The 19,805-nt window shown below is 48.9% G+C and overlaps 1 protein-coding gene across 5 annotated transcripts in view; it reads left to right on the top strand.

Moving 5' to 3' along the window:
* Positions 1 to 19,805, top strand: part of LOC139760800 (patched domain-containing protein 3-like) — a 97,810-nt gene that overhangs the window by 54,657 nt on the left and 23,348 nt on the right. For 4 of the 5 annotated variants that reach the window (XM_071684416.1, XM_071684413.1, XM_071684412.1 and 1 more), the window contains 2 exons: positions 8,954 to 9,715; positions 10,351 to 10,682. In XM_071684416.1, coding sequence (XP_071540517.1) covers positions 9,045 to 9,715; positions 10,351 to 10,682 — 1,003 coding nt within the window. In that variant the 5' untranslated portion in view covers positions 8,954 to 9,044. Of the gene's footprint in view, positions 1 to 5,577; positions 5,716 to 8,953; positions 9,716 to 10,350; positions 10,683 to 19,805 lie in introns of those variants that run through there. The other variant, XM_071684415.1, reaches the window with a different exon arrangement.

Raw genomic sequence — 19,805 nt, 5'->3', positions numbered from 1 at the left:
CACGGGTCATGGGAAGGCTCGGGTAAGAGGAGCGAATTCCATTCCATGGTGTCCATGGCATGTTTTTTTTCCTGCTGCTGCTGCAGATTCCCTCGCTGCGTGGCTGCTGTTCCTGCTTCTGCTGCAGGTTTTCTCCTGTGTTGCTGCTGAGGCTGCGGAGCTCGTTATCCACCTGATGTTTCATGGCTTTGGAGGCTGCTGCTGCTGCCACACCCGTGCAGCAATGGCAGCGGGTGAAGGAGGGATCAGGTAGGATCCCAAGCACGACTCTTCCCCTCCTCCTCCCCCACCGATAACAAATGCTACCCACTGTGTTGGGGTTTCCCAGGACGCGGCTTAACTGGCGATAATGCCGGACCTCCTTGTTTTACCCGAGGCTCATCTTGGTCTTCCCCCACCCTCCCATGACACCTGTCCTCACCCCCCAGCCCCTCCCCCTCCGCCATTCTCCTGTTACCTCACCATAAAATAGCCATAGGGCTGCAGGGAGACGGGGTTTTGTCTTTAGTCACGACAATTGGTCTCATAGGTCCGGTGTGTGTGTGTGTGTGTGTGTGTGTGTGTGTGTGTGTGTGTGTGTGTGTGTGTGTGTGTGTGTGTTTGTGTGTGTGTGTGTGTGTGTAGATGGGAGGACGCATGACGCTGCGCCCAGCCTGTAACTTTGCCCGTTGCAAATAGTTTATTTATATTATACCTTGTCATTGTTGTTCAGCTTTTGTAAACATCTCGATTAGTATGTCAAACCTGAATAGTTCATTTATTATTGCCTGATCTATGCAAATATTTATCTCACTACGTCACCACAGTGCACTTCAGTACCCGAACCACCTGTGCATCCGTGTCCTCTTTAGCGTCACCACCTTCGCTGTGGATACGAATACACACACACTATACTCGCCTCGCTCTTTCCTTGTGCAAATCAAATTATCGCCATTTTCTCCCCTAAGTTCCCCTATTAACCCAGCCACTTCAGTGTGGCTGCCGCTTAGGAATGTCTCGAGACTTAGTGCCCTCTCTCTGCATCCCTTTTAGCTCCTCGTACCTCTGGCGTCATCACTCGCGGCGCCATGAGATAGATTCGATTTTTGCCGGTAACCCCGGGAGATTTATCGTGCACCCCATGCTCATCCTGTGAGCGGTAGCGCAAAAGGATCTAAGACAGGGCAGTAAACCCGGGCGAGGAGGAGGAGGAGCAGCAGCTTCATGCCACGCCTCCCACTGGACGCATTTAACACTTGTAAATAAGCATCGCGATTTGTCATTGACTTCGTCGGGAGGCGTCCTAACCTAACTTAACCTAGCCCTTACAATGGATGAGCTAAGCTGAGTCAGCCTATCCAGGGAATTGTTAGGTTAGGTTAGTAGGCCTCCTTTAGTAACTAGTATAGAAACAATCTGCCCACCGAGCAAAGTCGCATGGTGTTGGGAGTAGCATCTTGATTAGATGAATGACAACCGGTCGTGGATCGTCCTGGGAAGCGGGTAGACACAGGGTAAAGGATGCTGGGTTCACTACCCTTCCATCCATCCCCACAGCTGGTCTGCCCGTCCATCCCCACAGCTGGTCTGCCCGTCCATTCCCACAGCTGGTCTGCCACCGTCTCTGGCTCTCCACCCGCTCCCCCCTCACTCTTGCCCAGCGTAATTATTCTACCTCACCCTCATGATCCCTCTTACCACGATTCCTTGCTCCCAACGCGAAGTAGACTCTCACTCCTTATGGTTTCTCCCAGAATCGTCTTACTCATGTAATGGCTGGTCTCACGGGCAGCAGCAGCAGCAGTGGTGGGTGGCCTCATTCCCCCGTGTTCACATTATTATTATTATTATTTTTTTTATACTTTGTCGCTGTCTCCCGCGTTTGCGAGGTAGCGCAAGGAAACAGACGAAAGAAATGGCCCAACCCCCCCCCATACATATTATTATTATTATTATTATTATTATTATTATTATTATTATTATTATTATTATTATTATAACTTAGGACCCCGTATATGGGGTTTCTGCACTTTTAAGGCTACCCTTCCCGCAGGAGCAGGGAAACGAGGGACTCCCGTGGAAGATCCTGGTCGAGACTATACATACTTCCCGTCAGTTGACAATGACAACCTCACCAGAATGGCTTCTCGCTCACTTCTTTAACTTGTATGCGATATTCACTCCACAACTGCTGGAGATTTCCTGTATACGTACGTTTAGAAAGAACCTCCTTCATGGCTACCAGCTCAGCTATGTGTTGGTTGCCAGGGTAAGGCAGTGAATGTCAGGTGCCGGCTTGAGCTAGGCTGCACCGTCGCCTTCGCAACCGTTCGTGTTACCCGGGACCGACCGGCGGTCGATAGAGGGGAAGGAGATACTAAATTATTATAGCAGTGTGTATAGAAATCTTTCGGCCATAAATATCCTTGAAATACAGATACCCTGCTTAATCTACTACGATTCTCGGCATTTACATATTAGGTTCAGTGAAGAACTTAGCATCTTGTACGGCACGCCTAGCCCACCGCACTCTTCCACACCTAACAAAGCGAGGTGACATGAGGTTTTAAGTAGTTTGATCCAGGTGTTTGTAAGTAGCAATGATGACCTAAACATACCCGAATAGCAATTAGATGTAAACGAATAGAAGAAAAATAATTTCTTCACGTGTAATGTGTTTGTTGCGGTCCTCCACTTTCAGCGATATCTCGTCTTACGATCTTATAGTTGTCCAGGCTGGCTGGTGAGTGCATTGTCTGGAGTCCGAGGAAGACATTATGTGTTTATCTAATGATCAGGAAGAGGAAAGTCAAGGCCGTGGTTGTGATGTATCATACGGTTGGCAGTAGTAACATCGCACAGTACATGTACGATATGGGCGCTGTGCTGGCAACACACACACACACTTCCCATACACATAATTATTTATTGACGGTTGGTTGGTCTGGCAGGGCACTCGTCTCCCGATATTGTTTTCAAAATTATACGTCTACTGAAGGGATGATGAACCGATTGCCTATGGTTAATGGGAACACGAGCACAAACCCAAAGTCTCCCCTCCAGAGGCCTATATATTTCAACTAAAGGCCTGGCAGGAACTGCACTGCCAGTCGTATAATTATTCCATGTGACGGGAAGGTTGACCTGGTACCATAAACCATTTATATATAACGCACAAAAATTGTGGGTTAGGAAAATGTTGTATTTCAGTGAGGTAATGCAGCGTGCGGTTTACCTGCATGAGGCTTGTAGAGGAAATACGTCGCGGGAAAATATGTTGATCAATCAGGTCGACCCTCAGCACCGGCAGAGGCGGCACGGCAGATGATCTTAACTTCCTAGATAAAGACACAGCAGTTTGGAGGAGTCGGCGTGTGATGGTGGAGGCTTGGTAGTGTGTGGTTATTTGGTTGTAGTGGTAATTGGTATGGCACAACGGTTGTGGTTATGTTGTGGGTGATGAACACGTCCTCTAGGAGTAGTGGCCCGCAGTGGCCACAGGACAACCTTGGTGCTAGATTCGTCAGATCCCTTCCTGGCACAGGCCTTTGTTTTAGGGCCGTCTTTAAGTCCTCCCACGACAAGATCTGCTGGTCAGAGGGCAAGGTTGAGCGCCTTCAAACAATCCTGTTTCTTCAGCTGGTTCACTAAAATCAGGAAGAGCTCTTGTCACCACGAATACTGGCCATTTAACGGCATTTCAAGGGCAGTTCTCTGGAGGATTTCATTGAAGCGTGAATTCCTGGTCGCTAGTAGTTTTGTCACTACCTACCTGATGCAGGTGATGAGTCAGGAGCAGTGGACGTCAGGAGGAGCCTTCTCGTTACTTTTAGCTACATTGAAATTTTGCTCCGAGATCCGAGGAACGCTTCCTTCGCTCTCTGACAGAACGACTGATTCAGATTCATACTGATAATAAAGTGCAGGTGTGGGAGGTACACCTGCAGAGGTGTCGGTATGGTCCTCAGGTACACCTACAGTGTAGTTCCTCTGTACACCTGTAGATTATTTTTATGCTGACAGCACAAATGTCCTCTGGGAACACCTACAGATGTGTAGATGGTGCTGGGACACCTGCAGGTGTGTAGGTGGTGGTGGTGCTGTGACTAGTGCTGTCTTCTGGTTACACCACAGCAGATGTTTAGCCGTAGAATCGCGGGTGTAGACGGACGTCAGTGTGTGTGTGTGTGTGTGTGTGCGGAGGAGCCGTCGTCTGAACGGGTGGTGAGGACCTGGACACCGGAGGCGAGGTAATGACTTATCGCAGGGGTAGAGGACGATCCGGGTGTGGTAACTTTGTGACACGAGGCGTCTCTCCTACCCTCCGCCGCGGGCGGCCTAGGTAGGGGCGGTCGACCCTTCACTCTTTCCTACCTGAGGCTGATCTCCGAACACAATTAGCAGGCGCGTGGCGCTTCTCTGTTGGACGTTTGTTTAACTGTAGGTGACCTGTGGGGGATGGATACGTGGCCTGCACATGGCTCATCTGTTCAGTCTTGGTGTTTTACCTCTTAAGTCACGGGGTTTACATATGTAGTCGTCAGGGGAGGTTCTTCTGTTCTGCTGAGTGTGACGAGGGCTTCGTTCACCTTTGTAGAAAGATTAGCTTGTTCAGTTGGGGGATTATTGTATGCCTAGGGATTTGCTTCTCTTGTTTAGGGATATACATGGTTTGTGTATAGATATACCTGTTCAGTTAAGAGGTATCTCTGTTCCTTTGATGGGTATGTCCGGTTTTTTTTTAAGGGACCTATCCGTTTATAGGTATATCTTCTGTTAAGGGAGATACTTGCTTTATTTTGGGGTCTGTCTTGTTTTATTAAGGGTCGTATCTGTTCTGTATCATCTGTTAATGTACTTGTTCTGTCAAAGGTATACTAGTTCTGTTAACAGGTTTATCTGTTCTCGTGAAGGTCCTGCCTCTTCCCTTGTTGGGTTCCCTGCTTACCATATGATTTACCATCACTAAGCAATATGCCACGCAACACACGGCGCCCACCACACAACACATCCCACACGACGCATCACACCAACAGCACGCACGATTCTCGTTGTTTCCTCTCCTCTCGCTGTGCGCCACGGGGGGGTCGGTGACGATGCGAAACCCGAATGAGATTCCTCTGGTCCAGTAGCTAGAGAGACGAGGGTATCATTACGGTAATTATGTCACTCGAATTGATCCCATTGTTGGGATATTGCATGTAGATTGATGCCGCCGTTTCGTCGGGTGATCTGATGGTGTGAGGTTGATGCCGACAAGAATCTCTCGTGCAGGAAACAAAACGACCATCGCCAGGACTTTAATTTGGTGTCTGTGATAAACTTCCAGATATGGCTGAGGCGTTCACGTCTGATTATCATTTTTCAGTTCCATTTCTTAAAGTTAGTTCTTGATATATAGCGTAGTGATGTGTTGTGTAAATGCGGGTGGGTGGTTTGATTATTCTATCAGGTAGTTATGGCCTCCGAGCGTCGTGATTGGTGGAGGGGGGGAGCGGCAGGATTCCCGTATGTTAGTGCATCGGTCTGCCGTTGGTGGCGTGTTGGTGGGAGTGTTGTAGATACCGACCTCGACTCTGTATTCACGAAGAAATTCAGGCTTTTTTTTAAATATATATATCAGCAGCCACGTCAGCAGGATATAAACGTGATTGAGATGGTGGATTGTAGCCAGTGTTGTCAAGTGTTACGGAAGTCTTAGAGAAGTGCGAAGGATAACCTTATACTTAATCATTGGTAAGCCTGCAGTAACTTTGTTTACAAACCATGTCACGAATTCGTGGCCTATTAGGGAGTGCCTATCCTGTGTTCACCCACGCAGTAAATTATTCCGGGTTGAGCCAGACAGATTTTACCACCTTTTGATATTTTATTTACGGCATTAAGTATTCATAGACTGTAGAAGGCCTATTTGTACTTGAAGTTTTCTTGATTCCAAAATTTCCCAGGCAGTAAATGGTACAGTCCTTAATACAGTTTGTTGTTGTAGGATGTGGGGAACAAAATTAACCTAACTGAAGACGATGAGATTAAGAATTCCAGTAAACTTTCACCCACGGATTAAATTTTAAATGCCGCCTAGCTGAAGGTGAAAATGTACACAATTATTGCGCCAAGTTTTTCTTGGATTCGACGAACTAAACCCAACAGCGTACAAATGCTTGATCCTTTGCCTTATAGGCGGAGTTTTGTTAGGACAGCTAGAATATTTCAAGTAAGAGTCACGACGTTGGCCGGGGTCGCCAGACATATCACAAACACACGACCGAGGCCTCGGCAACATGAAGCTGTCTGAAGTGAATGTAAGCGACGAAAAAAAGTTGCGATGTCGTTTCCTGTTTGTTCGGCTTTTGTTGAAAAAAAAAAAAGAATGGGCAGTCGTTTCAAGTTTTGTGTTCTTCATGTCTTGTTGTTGGTTAAAGCAACGTGGGTTTTCTGAAAATGCCTGTTTGTCTGGGTGGGTACGGACGGCAGCGCTCACCAGGACAGAATAGTTTTAGTGCTACATGTCTCCTCAGAGAGAAGGTTGGTAAACATTTATCAATTAATCCTTATGCCTAGAGGAATATTTTTCCGGTACAGATGAGTTATCCTAGAAATGGAGAGTTTGTGAGAGGAGAGCGAGTTTTACATCTAGTAACTGTATTACTCCCTCCCCAGTTCTTCGCTTGTTTACGTGAAGCTTACAAAGTTGAGTATAACGAATTTCATACGGATGTGACAAGAAACCCGAACTTTGGATGATTCAAACACTCCATATTTTTGTACGTAAGTAAAATGCTGATGGACAAAACAGCAATCATGGCCGATGAATTAGCTGTGAATATTTATATATATATAAAAGGTCTCACATTTTTACATTCTTGGTGTAATTCAGTAATCTTTCGTCATGTCAATTTGTGATAAACGGCAGAAAGTGTTGACGTCACCATACTACATGACCGATTTCAGTTGTAAATGTCACGATTTAAAAAGCTTTTCGCTCAACGGTCTCGAGTTTTCTTGATTACTGTTGCAGCAGCCTCGGTCTGATTAAATGAGGAAGCTGCGCTGCTGACGTGATGGTTGTGTGGGTTCATGGAAGCTTGGAAGCCGATCGTAAACCGAGCGTATTAACATAGATTGCAGTGTTTTAGCAGAGGGCGATCGACATCGTGTGTGACAAAGACGATCCTTGCGGGTTGCGCAAGTCCCCGAACCTGATTATCGCTGTATATTCAGCCGTCTAGTGAAGAATGATCGTTGGAAATTTAATCATTTTATGTAAGTTGTGACGGGGGAATATTCAAGGCTACGTTGTTTACAAAGATTAGTATAACAGTCTTCAAGGTAAGACGGCTCTCTGTCCTGGGATAATCCTCTCGCTATTTTCGGCCATGAAACCTACCGATATGAGGTTGCAAGGTCTTGTGTGCGTCAGGTAGAAAAAAAGATGCTATACAGTATGTATGTTTTGATGGCTCAGAACAGCCATTTAATCCGTTACAAGCACCTACGCTATGACATGATATTTTTATTGTATGTTTGTTGATAAAATAGGTTTTAGGTTTATCGACTACCAGTGTTGTTTAGGCGGTCAGCGACATTTTATATCCGTCAATGACAAATTATGAATTCGAAAATCATTACATGCTCTATCCTGCGTGTATGGATAGATTTGAAGGTAATGAAAATAGGGTGGAAGAGTTTAAAAGAATTACAAAGGTGAGCCTACCACCCAGCAGAGACGATGTTAGCCCATGATGGATTGTTTGTTTACATAGCTGAGAATCGGGTGCTTGGGGTGGCGTGGGTTGCCATTCCTAACCAGCCAGTAAACTTCGTAATATATTTTTTTCACATGCGGATTTCACCTGATTTTTTTTTCCATCGATCGTGGCATGAATAGCGAGCGGTGGGTGACAAGTCTTGTTTCTCAAGATATGTGTCGCTCTAGAGAAACACTAATGTTGGTATGTTTGGTAAAATTTCACCAGATTATTTTGATTGGACAGTGATAATTTGCATTCTGGTGAATCTAGGATTTTTGTGACCGTGTAATGAACAAGAAATATTGTGACAGAAGCCTTCTTAGCAGCCCAATTATAATCAAGAACTTCTGTATGCGTAATATAGGGAGGAGCGACGGTATAATCCTCCTAGTCCTGGAAATTGTGGGTGGCGGTTGGCTCGGTTGCCACCCGACCCCCACTAAGGGCACACACAGCGTCACCCGTGGCAGGCGTGACGAGTGGGGAAATAAATCTGAGGCAGTAATGGTGATGCGGTGGAGTGGACTTTGGTTTACCCCATTGTACTAGTGTGGCCAGGACACGCTGACTAACCTTCGTCTGTAGTTTCCATGACTCATCAACATTCAGGGTAGGGGCCGATCAACGTAACGTTTAGTTATCCTATGGAATGTTCTCATAAGTTTAAGTGGAGTTCTGCTAGTGTGTGATGAGCGGAGGAAATACGTATTTGGCCGGGAAGTGGTTGAACAAACTGGGCTGCTGAGACAGATACGGGGTTACCCTTGACTTTCCTTCCCAGACAAAGGTTCGTGCCCTCTCCAGACATGACTCGTAAACTATTCCTTTCTTCCCGCAAGTCACCTGATTATATTTAATGTGGAGAGGTGCTATAGACACTTTAAGCGGGTCGTCGTACCAGGTAAGATGTGTTTGTGTGTGTGTGTGTGTGGTGGCAGCGTTGATTCAGCTGCTGCCTTCGGTAGTCGCGCCTGGACTGGTAGAAGTGAATATTTGGGCATTTAGTGCAGCAGGAAGCCTAGTACGCTACAGTGAAGCTAGGGACACACCATGCCCGAAAAAGCCCGAGGATTTTCTTGCTATTAAGCCGAGGTTGGACATTGGTTAGATTATAGATTGTGCGGGTAACTAATATGTATTTAATGGTTTCTTTTGGTTGTCCTTTCTCCTTTTTTTTTTTAATAAACAGTACAGTAATTGTGCATTTTTTCTTGTCTTTGCAGGAACGAGAGAAAAGCCCCGGCGCCCCAGTACAGGTGCGGCTGCTGCCTGGGTGCAGAGTGCCTTCAGCGCAGGCCCAGACTCCGCGCCATCATGGGCTGCTTTCTGCAGAAATTCGACAACTTCCTCAACAGGACGTTTTTCCGGCTAGGTCGAATGATCGCCCATAACCCTGGCTACTTTATTTTGGTACCAATCTTTGTGACGGCCATTTTGGCCACGGGGTTCCAGAACATTAGATACGAAGATGACCCTGAGTATCTTTTCTCGCCGACCACGGGCGACGCGAGGAGCGAACGCGCCATCATAGAAGAAAATTTCTTCCTCAACTTCAGCTCCGACTTCCACCCTTCCCGAGTGACGCGGACGGGGAGGTTCGCCAGGTTGTTAATCATGGCTAAAGACGAAGGGACGCTTTTGCGCTCTGAGGTCTGGGATGACGTGGTGGCAGTCGACGACCTGGTGCATGCCGTGGGCGTTCAGCTCGACGACAAATACGCGCGCTACGAAGACATTTGCGCCGTATGGAATGAACAATGTTACGAGAACAGCCTCCTGGACCTGCAGGAGATCATGCCAGAGGTGGAGGCTGGTAACTACTCCATCTCGTACCCTCTGATGATCAACCCCAACACCTTCGACACGTACGTGTTCCCCCACTTCTTCGGCGGCGTCACTATCGACAACGAAAGCTACGTCGGCAGCGTCAAGGCGCTCTCCCTCTTCTACTGGCTCAGGACCAACAACAAGAAGGAGGATGCGGAGTAAGTACCACGCTTTAGCTGGGTTGACCATGGCTAGTGGGGTAGGAGGACTACTCTGATACTGCTCATAGGGATAGGATGTACTTCAGTTAGGGTCAGCAAGGGTCAGCTACGGCTCGACGGAGTTAGGACTGTGATCAGCCGGGGGTTAGAAAACCGGTCAGTACCAACAGGGATTGAGGGGCTAGCCAGACTAACAGTGTGTATAGAACAGTACATAGTTGACTGGGGAATGCTGACCAGCAGTGAAGCTTCATCTATGTAATATTGTGTTTTTGTTGTAGTTGTTGGGCAGATCATGCTGATAGATGTCTGTGTACATAGCTTCAGACCCTCAGATCACCATATTTTCAAAATCAGGTTTCGATCTTGAGGAAAATGAAATTCATTATAGAGTATGACGTTCTTAGATATTAAGTTATACTGCTCCAATTATAGATTTTCATTTGCACTGTATAGTTCGCCCGTTTGAAAAGTTATATCAAGATGAATTGTCTTTATAGACACATATAGCCATTTGTATAGCATAGTAGTTGTATAAAAGTTATACATAGCAGGATAGCTCTAGGTAGGATAATCTCGGCCATGTACGGTGCCTGTGTTTGATGATTGTGTTCTCCGCAACCCACCCGCAGTGCTGCGGCTTGGGAGGAATCCCTGCTGCTGGCCATGAAGGACCGAGACTTCGGCAGCATCACAGTGGCCAGGTTCGTGTCTCGCACTCTCGAGACCGAGCTGGAGAACAACACGAACTCCGTCGTGCCTTACTTTGGCGTGACCATCGCCGTCATGGTACTATTCAGCATGGGTTCCGTCATGATGGGGGACTGGGTGAGGACCAAGCCCTGGCTAGGACTGATGGGTGTCGTGTCAGCCGCCCTCGCCTGCGTCGCCGCCTTCGGCTTCCTCATCTACCTCGGTGTGGAGTTCATCGGGATCAATATGGCGGCGCCCTTCCTCATGTTAGGTGAGTGCTTGACCCTAACCTACTTTACACACAGGTTCTTTGTCGTTCTTGGAGACAGCATTTGGGCATGAGAGCAGTGGACTGAATGACCCCCGCTTCTAATGGGGTCAGTAGCACTAAAACTCAATTTCTCCCCCATATATCTTGTCAAGTGCTATCCGTTTTCCGGTTCTTTAGCTTCAGAATACCGCAATTTAACCTTATGAACATATCAGGCACAACCATCCTCACTCTCCCGTGGAAACCTCACGTCATCAGACGTCTGCTTCCCGAATGGTGGGGTGCGTTGTGCTGGTGCCGTAATTATTTCCCTTTATGAGGAGCTGGTTCATCTCTTGTTCTCTATCTTCCTAGTATGGAGCGCCGCTCACATATCTGGGGTAGAGTTCTTCGTCCATCTCAATTAGCGAAAGTGGAATCGAAAGCCTTCCGTCTCTTCTCATTAATTCTCCTGGCATCACCTCTCTCCGGCCATCCCTTTCTTACACGCCCGGGCGTTGCTGCCCAGTTCGTGTTCTGCAGATTTTATTGTGGCTTTTACTCTTAAGACATTAGGTCTGAGGCTGGATCTGAGGCACGCGTTTGGCTGCTGCTTCCCGCAGTTTCTGCTTTGAAGGCCGACCACACGAGGATTGACCCTTATGTTACCTTCTCTTCTCTCTTAAGCGGCTATGTTCCGTAATTTACATCTTATAACCTCTCTACCCAAAAATCATCTGTGTAAACACCTGCTGAACTCTAACTTCAGCAGATGTTTAGGTTGGAGGACTGATTATCAACAGACCAGAGTTGGAGAACTCGTGCTTGTGTTCTTGCGTCACAGCGTCCGCAGTGGTACTTAGGAAAGTTGGTCATATGGTTTAGTGAGGAGTATAGACCGCTGGTGTGACCTCGAGTGACGTCAAGACTGTACCACAGTATCGATGGGTGGTTGGTTGAAGGCAGGCGAGAGTGCCTGTAGTTGGATAGAGGGATTAACTGTTAAGACACACGTTCATTCCTTGATTTGAGGCGATTGTGTGTGGTGTGGTCTAGTGGCTGGGGGCCAGGGCCGGCTGGTGATCTCAGCTCCTAACTTGTCACGTTCCTGTCCGCCTCGGGTTCTGATGAGAACTTTGTGTCCCGGCAGGGCTCCTTGCGACAGAGGTTGGAGTGGCTCGCTCATATGCTGAAGACAAAAGGTGTCTTATTTTCGAAATTCTTGACCTGACGTTCAAGAAGGACACGAGACTCGTAAGCAGTGGCGGGCGACTCGTATTAGGTGAAAGTAATGTTGAGTAATTCGATAACGGTGGTAAGAGGTGAAACGAAAGTCAGCGAGAACTTGTCCAGGGGTTCGACTCCAGTCAGTTTTCTTTGTTTTGACTTGCTGGTGTCACAGACGTGAGTGGATGTCATAATGAAACACCAGGGATAAAGATGCAGACGGAACGGCCAATACGTCAACAAAAAGGGAGATGTAATGTCTTTAGATGTATATAGTAACTTTGAGAGATTAGTAAGTAAGGATCCCGGTGACGGCCTGGAGCCTGGTGGGTAGTAGGGAATCGCTCCTCATCCTCCTCCTTGCAAAGAGCCATTCGTCATTTCCGAGATAGTCGCCCGTCTCGCCCAGGCCTCTTGGTGCCAAGGCTACCCACCGACGCATGTTAGTCAGGATAGACGTCCTGGTATGACCCCCAACAGTTAAGTCGGCCCTTAGCAGCGGTGAAGTAAGGGCAGCAGTCCCCCTCAGGCCCAACACAAAGCTTGCCCAGGTCTCATATTCCTCCGGACGATTAATGATTACAAATATATTGCCTCCTTCACTTGACCAACCTTTCGCCTTGCCTAGAAACTGATTATCCCGTATTGCATAATTTGTTTCATGTATTCCGAGCTGGTGGAAAATCAGTCGTGTCTGTTGTACTCGTTTCCGTGGGTTACGAAGGCACTGTTAGCGTTAAGGCGTTAGTGTGGTTTCAGCTGGGGAAGATTACATGCTATTTGGTGTTAAGGGTTACGTCTGTGATTGTTACATATGAACGGGAAATGACATCCTTTTGTTTGATTTTGCTACAGGGTTTATCTGAGGCGTTTGAAGATGTGTACTTTGCCACATGATGTGGACTGGAGTATGTAGTTACGATGTAGGCTCAGACTGCTGCATGCGTGCGTTATTATTGCGTTCATGCATGAATGCAAACACAATGATACGTGAAGGTCACAAGCTCAGGTATTGCTTACACGTATGCGTATCGTGCTCATGTTTACATGTAGCTTACATGCATACTTAGTGTGTCCATGTTTATGTGAATCTCGCCTGTATACATATAGCGAGCATTCGTACGTATTCTACGTTATCACATCTAGAGCTAGTGTGCATACAAATATATGCATGGAGATTGCATACATGCCTTTGTTACATATGCGTCTAAACCAGTTTTTGTGTATGGCTCCCACAGTCGAACTCTCCCAGCCAGCAAGGAAAGCTCTGGACTAGGCACACATGGCCCGCTCACTGCAGCAGGAGGTCCTGTCTGGTGGCCACATTCATCGCGAGTCGTACTATCGAGGTGAATGAGGATCAATTAGTAGTTCTGGGGAGGTTAGTGAGGATCAACGAGTCGTACTGGGGAGGTTAGTGAGGATCAACACTGGCGGCGTCTGCTGTCATGGGGTCGTATCGTCCAGTTGGATACAGTGTCGTCTTGTTGTCGCGGGGTCCCCTTGTGAACGGAGTGCGAGTCGTGTTTTCGTCTGGCTTTGCTTCTGTGTTTTCCTTGCTAGCTGGTTTGCGCGCGAACCCCAACCACAGCCGGCTGCAGTAACTGGTCCTGTGGCACACAAGTGGCAGACGTCGATGGACACCACCGCTTCAGTGCTAGTACACGAGGACAGACGTTTAAGAATGTGGCCTCAGTCAATGTGTAAGATGGAGGGCATACGTGTTGTAGAGTATGGGTCGAGGGAGCGGGAGATGCAGGGAAATGCCCTGCAACAGTCTCCCTGGACCTGGTGGTTGTAGGTGCCAGGGAGATGATGACCTCCCTTGACCTAGCGGGTTTAGGTATCAGGGACGACTCTGGCCACTTGACATACTGAATCAGCCTAAATTTCCCGTCCTCACAAGTCATTGTATTTTGTAATGGGTGTGGAGGAAGCTGTTAAGGTCAGTTGACGTTCATGGCCTGGTAATGATGGAGGCAAATGCGATGGCTCATGGAGCTACGGGGAGTGGGAGGGTAAGGGAGGATGTGAGGAGGAGGAAGGAATAGGAAGGGAGGGAGGTTGCATAGTAAGGGAAGAGGGGAGTAATGTATGAGAGGAGGAGGAGAGAGAGAGAGAGAGAGAGAGAGAGAGAGAGAGAGAGAGAGGAGACAGGACTGATCAGTGGAAGTAACCCCATCTGTATCACTGTCACCCAGATGGATAACACAGAGTGACCGCGTTCGTCCCCTTCCGTCATCCACCATTGTGAATTGATTGTTGTGCCTGAAGGTGATAATTTCACGGACGGCTAAAGTTATGGCGAGGAAAGGTTCCATTAAGAAAGTTTTGACGTTGAGAGACCTGCTGTACCAGTGTTAATAAATGAGATGTATCGTTTGGTCTCTGTCTTGCCTGATACACCTTTTGTAAGTCTCGGAACCAGTTTATGAGGGAAGAGCGTTTGTAGAGCTGAGTCACAGGAGGAGAGGGCAGTATCGGTAAGATGGATGATCACCAGGACCCCTGGTGAAACTGGCATTACCTTGTGCCTTTCGTGACTGTTTTGATGTTCTCGGTTCATCAGGAACACCTGGCCAGACGAAGGCTGGGTGTTGACGCACGTGGCCGCACTGGGTCCTCCTCCTACCCCCGTCGTGTGGCGGATCGTCGCTCCACGACTTGTCATTTTGTCGGGGCGAAACTGGTTTCTAGCACGGTGGCAACATGTCCGTGTGTAGCGAAGGAGTTCCGTCCTTCCTTCCTCCCCAGCTGGTGTGTGGGGAGATGGCCTCGCGACTTATGATAGTGGGTATGTTGAAGGTTGTGGTCGTCTCGGTTGACGGAGTGAGGTGGTTCTCGTTACGGATCTGGGACTTGAGGGGCGTGAGCCATGCATGGCCGGGCCTCCACTATGGGTGGGGGTTCTTTGGAAGGACACCTCACCCACCCACCCACCCGCCTCAGCCTCCGTCAGCACTCGAGGTCATGGCCTACGGTCCACGAAATTGAGCTCAATCCACTCGACACTTTCTCCGACTCCTGTTATTATTTTTTCCTCCTGCAAGGAATGTTCTCCATTGTGGTGTAGGATGAAGAGGCTAATAAGAACTGTGCATGACAGCGTCGTAAGTGTTGCCGATGCAGGAATTTGGGAGAGTGGGTGATGACCTACTCCTGGGTTATCGTCGATAGAGGGTCGTCTCCTTCACCGCTCTCGTGTACCCCAACTGGAATGTCCAGAATGAACCAGTTGGAAGGTGTGTGTGACTGACGTCTCCTGCCCCGATCACAGGTTTATCACAGGTTAATACTTGTTGTAAAACGGGTGTTGGGTGTGGTCTGTTGAGCCCGTCTCCGTGACCTCCCTGGCCCACGGAGCTGATGCCGTGGTGGGGAGCAGGTCTGGAAGGAGTACCGGGAGCTGCTACAGTGCCTTCCATACCTCCGGGGGTCACTGGCCGGGAAACCTACATAGCCCGGGAGGTGTTGGTGGCGGTGGTGGTCCTCAGCAAAGTGTGGGGGTGTGAGCTGCGGCGCCTCCCTGGCTCCTCAGTCTGCGCTGCCTCGTCGTCACCAACGGCAGGCGGCTCTCCCTCCATACCCCAACGATGACTACTCGCTACATGGTCACCCGTCGCAGACCGAAGCCGCTGATGCCATCACACCACGTTTCATCACCTCTTAAAAGTTGGGGTTTTGAGTGTGCGGTCACTAGTGCGCGGGTGATACGACCTGCGGAGGAAAGGATGACCGATGTTCCACCGCGGGGAATCTGTTTAGAACCCCAGAGATGTTCACGACGAGGAGGAGGAGGAATACTTTGGTGGAGACAAGGCTGAGTCAGTAGCTGGGTAACTGACGTGAGGCGGGACCGACCTTGGTACCACCTGGTGGTGGTGCTGCAGCAGATGCAGCTGTGGCGTCTTCCGGAGCTGTCGTGTATATGTGTTTGTGTGAGAGAGAGAGGAGGTTTTATGGCCTAGTTCGCTGACTGGACGAACAGTGAGAAAGAAGGGAAGTTTTGAGACGAGGAGGGCTGGTGGGTTTCTGGGAATCTCCACTGGCCTAGAAAAATCGTCATCAGTTGTGGTGGTGGAGGTGGTGGTGGTGGGTGGGCAGCGTGTACCGTTAGGAGTCCTCAAGGCTGGGGGAGGGTCCGCGTAATCAGGTCAGGGCCGACTCGCTGACCTACATGATGTGGGCAACGTCGAACTGGTGATACCTGTCGTCTCGGGCCATATGGAACAGCGTCACAGGTGGGTCAGCCCGGTGGATGAGAAGGGAGGGGGGGGGGTTAGCCTGATGGGCGGGGAGAGGAGAGGTGAGTCATCCCGGTGGGAGGGGAGTGGAGAGGTGGGTCAGCCCGGTGGGCGGGGAGTGGAGAGGTGGGTCAGCCCGGTGGGCGGGGAGTGGAGAGGTGGGTCATCCCGGTGGGCTGCCTCCACCACTGAGGTCACAGCTCCACTCCATATTATGAAGAAAGTTTTTTTTTTTTTTTCCATGCCAGCGTGCTGCCCATGGCGCCCTGGCCTCGGGCGACAGCAGCAGGTAATGTAGGCCTCCGACCAGTGAAAGGGTTGAGGTAGAGAGGTTTCCAGGTCGAAGGTCAAGAGGTTTCCGTGGACGCGCCGAGCCACCGGCAGTGAAAGTATGGCGCGGGCCTGGCTGACGAGCGGCTTCCTCATTACTGAAAAAGAATGTATCTTGTTTGAAAGAAATCTGATGGTTTACTTAAGGCAACACACGCCACAGTATATATATATATATATATATATATATATATATATATATATATATATATATATATATATATATTAATTTTTTCATGCATATTTGCCATTTCCCTCGTTAGCTAGGTAGCGTCAACAATATATATATATATATATATATATATATATATATATATATATATATATATATATATATATATGTATGTATGTATATATACATACATACGATTATGTGTACTCACGAAACTCCAGGGGATGAAATTTTATAGAAGTTCTCTGTTCATACTATTTTTGAACTGACGAGGTGATGATGCTTATTTCTATACAGTCTTGAGTGTGAGAGGCAATGTGTTCTGGTAATGCAGTTGACCTATCCACATTGTGTAACCTCCTGTTACTGAGTGTAGGAAGTAGACGTTTGAAACAACTTCTTTTGATTCTCACTTGAGGCGTCGTTTCGACTCTCTCTCTCTCTCTCTCTCTCTCTCTCTCTCTCTCTCTCTCTCTCTCTCTCTCTCTCTCTCTCTCTCTCTCTCAGGTGAAAGAATGGGGATCATTATGGCTCATCAGACACCTCCTGTGGCCCGACCAAGAGCCCCGCCCCACTTCCTACTACTATGCTGACATCATTTCCAGATGTCACCTCCTTTCGGGTGGCGTCTCGCGAGGTGTTCTCTAAGTGCGGGCCTGCTGCGGTCATGACGTGGTGGTCAGAGTTTGGTGGGAGGTGATCCTCGTCCCGCGCACTGGGAGGCAGGAGGGGGCGTGGTTGGGGTTTTGCCGCGTTTTGTATGCGAATTTTTAGGTCTTCGTTGGGTCTGTTGTGGTCGTGGTTTGGCTTTGGGTGTAGGTGGGTATTGTTGAAAGTCGTGTTTAGGGTCATGACAAGACTGGGGTTGGGTGCGGGGTCGTAAAGACATCGAGGATCGCAAAGGCACATCGGTGGTCGTATACTGAGGGGTTGCGACTCGGTCGTACGGATAAGATAGATTCTGAGGGGCTTGAGGCGGCGGAGTAATTGACTGTCTGTCGGCGATGTGATCGTGAGGGAGGTAAGGGTACTGGAAAGAGTCGCACCTGGTTCAGGGGAGGCGAAAGTTGGAGGCGCCCCCAGGGTGGGGGAGGTTGGTGGAAAGGGGTAGCGGGACTTTTGGAGTACAGAGGGTTGGTCAAGGTGGCTGCGGGGCGGGGCGGGGCGGTGGGTACGTCACACCTCCAGCATGACGCCATCAGAGTGATACACGGAGGTTGGCCCTCCTCCAGCCAGAGCCCACGTCAGGTAATGGCACTGAAGGTAGCAGTCGGACTCCCAAGGCTGCAGAACTGACGGTAGAAGGAAAGGAAGGGAGGGGGGGGGGGGTCTATTTGCGTCGGGGGGGGGGGGAGTAAAGAGGAGGGGGAGTGGCGCGCGTAGGAAGGGAAGGGGAGGTCCGCGAATAGGAATCTGTCTCCCCGTTGGTGGCTAGAGGCGGATGAAGGCATGAGGCAGAGGCGGCTGGCTGAGCATCGGGGTTACCATACCAGGAGTTGCCCTCGTGAAACACGCCTCAGCCTGGTCCTAGCGAACGTATGGACGGAAGAAATGGCTGGGGGATCGGGTGGAGGGCTGCGGGCTGACGGTAGGAGTTGCTTAGCAAGAGAGTCACCGCTTGTTGCACCGCGTGCCTGCGGGAGTGTAGTAACCACCATATCGGGCAATCCAATGTAGGCACAGGCAGTGGGTTAAGCGGGCATTAGGTTACGGTGGTGGCTGGACCACTCACTCGCTCCTTCCCGACCTCGAAATCCTCTCTGTAGGAGGTGGCGGGAACTGCTGGTGTCGGGAGTAAGGTGGTGCTGGCACTCCCTCAGGAGGGGAACGTGGAGCGTCACATGAACCAGTCACTCTCGTCTCTGTGTTTGACTTGGGACTTAGAATGTTGGGCCGAAAAGTTAGGCTTTTCAGATGCTGGCGTGTAGAAGTTCCTCACGTTCCCCGGATCTCTCGTTGGCGGGGACCTCTTCTCCCTCCCACTCGTCCCCATTAAGCCCTCCTGGCTCGTGGGTGGTGTCATGGGGGGGGGATTTCCCGAGCAGGGGTGCCACAGTTTACTTGTAAACCCAGGGATAGGGTCGATATGAGTGATTCTGAGGAATGGGCCTCGTGTTCATATTGTTTACCTTTACCCAACAGCAGCGTGTGTGTTTACACTGCCACGGGTTTCTGAATGTAATGTAATATGTTTAAATTGTGAGTGTGGCGGGTCGGCCGTCCCCTGCTAAGCACAGCCTCTCTCTCTCTCCCCGGGCAAAAGCATGGCCTGTAAACTGGGGAATAAAGGCGACAACAGAAATTGAAAGTCCACAGCTGCAAGCTGATATAAACTAACAGTCTCTCCTGGCTTACTGGTGGCCTGTGAATTTTAGTATCGATGTGCCGAGGTTTTACACTGTGGTAATTGAAAACAAGATGAATACTGTGGAGCTGTTGAAGGCATATTAGGGGGAAAACTTTGATACAAACAAGCAATACATAAAAGGGGAACACAAGTTTTGGCTTCATATTCAGGATAATAGACTTTGTCTTGTCTGTCTGTCTGTCTCTTTTTAGTTAACTACTACCATGTCCCCGACTTGATTATTGGTTTTCGCTTTGTTTTCGTTGGTTAAATGAGACAGAAATGGAGAGGGTTCAGCGGCGAGCAGCCAGGATGATTCCCGAACTGAGAAACCAGCGCTTTGAGAGCCGACAACACGAGTAAAAGTTATTATAGAGATCATTTGGTGATTAGGTTTGCTGTTCAGATATACTGAAAGGCTCCGACAGTCTTGATCAAAGCAAATATTAAAGTCTACATTTGTCCGATTTTACTCGTGGAAATATGGACACAAACTCGAGGGCCAACGCTGTGCTTCGAGTGTGGCGATTTACCAAAGAGGGGAGTTGAAAGCAACTCCTAACATACGTTTAACAACAGACTGGACATACACTTCGCTTCAAGACCATGAATGGCGTTATTTGCGTCTCTTTAGTCACTTTGGAAATTCACAGGCATTTCTCCATGTCATGCATTAGCATGTCTGCTTTTACCGCACATCTCGTATGTTGTTTTTGATCTTTGGCAAACAGCCACAAAAGGACCCGATGGTCTGTTGGTGTTTGCTTCCCAATAAAGTCTTTCGTATCCACTCGTCCGGCTGCAAGTGGCTACATGCGCCTTCC

This window comes from Panulirus ornatus, chromosome 38, assembly GCF_036320965.1.
Source record: "Panulirus ornatus isolate Po-2019 chromosome 38, ASM3632096v1, whole genome shotgun sequence".
Taxonomy (NCBI): Eukaryota; Metazoa; Arthropoda; class Malacostraca; order Decapoda; family Palinuridae; genus Panulirus; species Panulirus ornatus.
The sequence above is the reverse complement of the archived record's forward strand: the minus strand, read 5'-3'. Positions and strand labels throughout refer to the sequence as shown.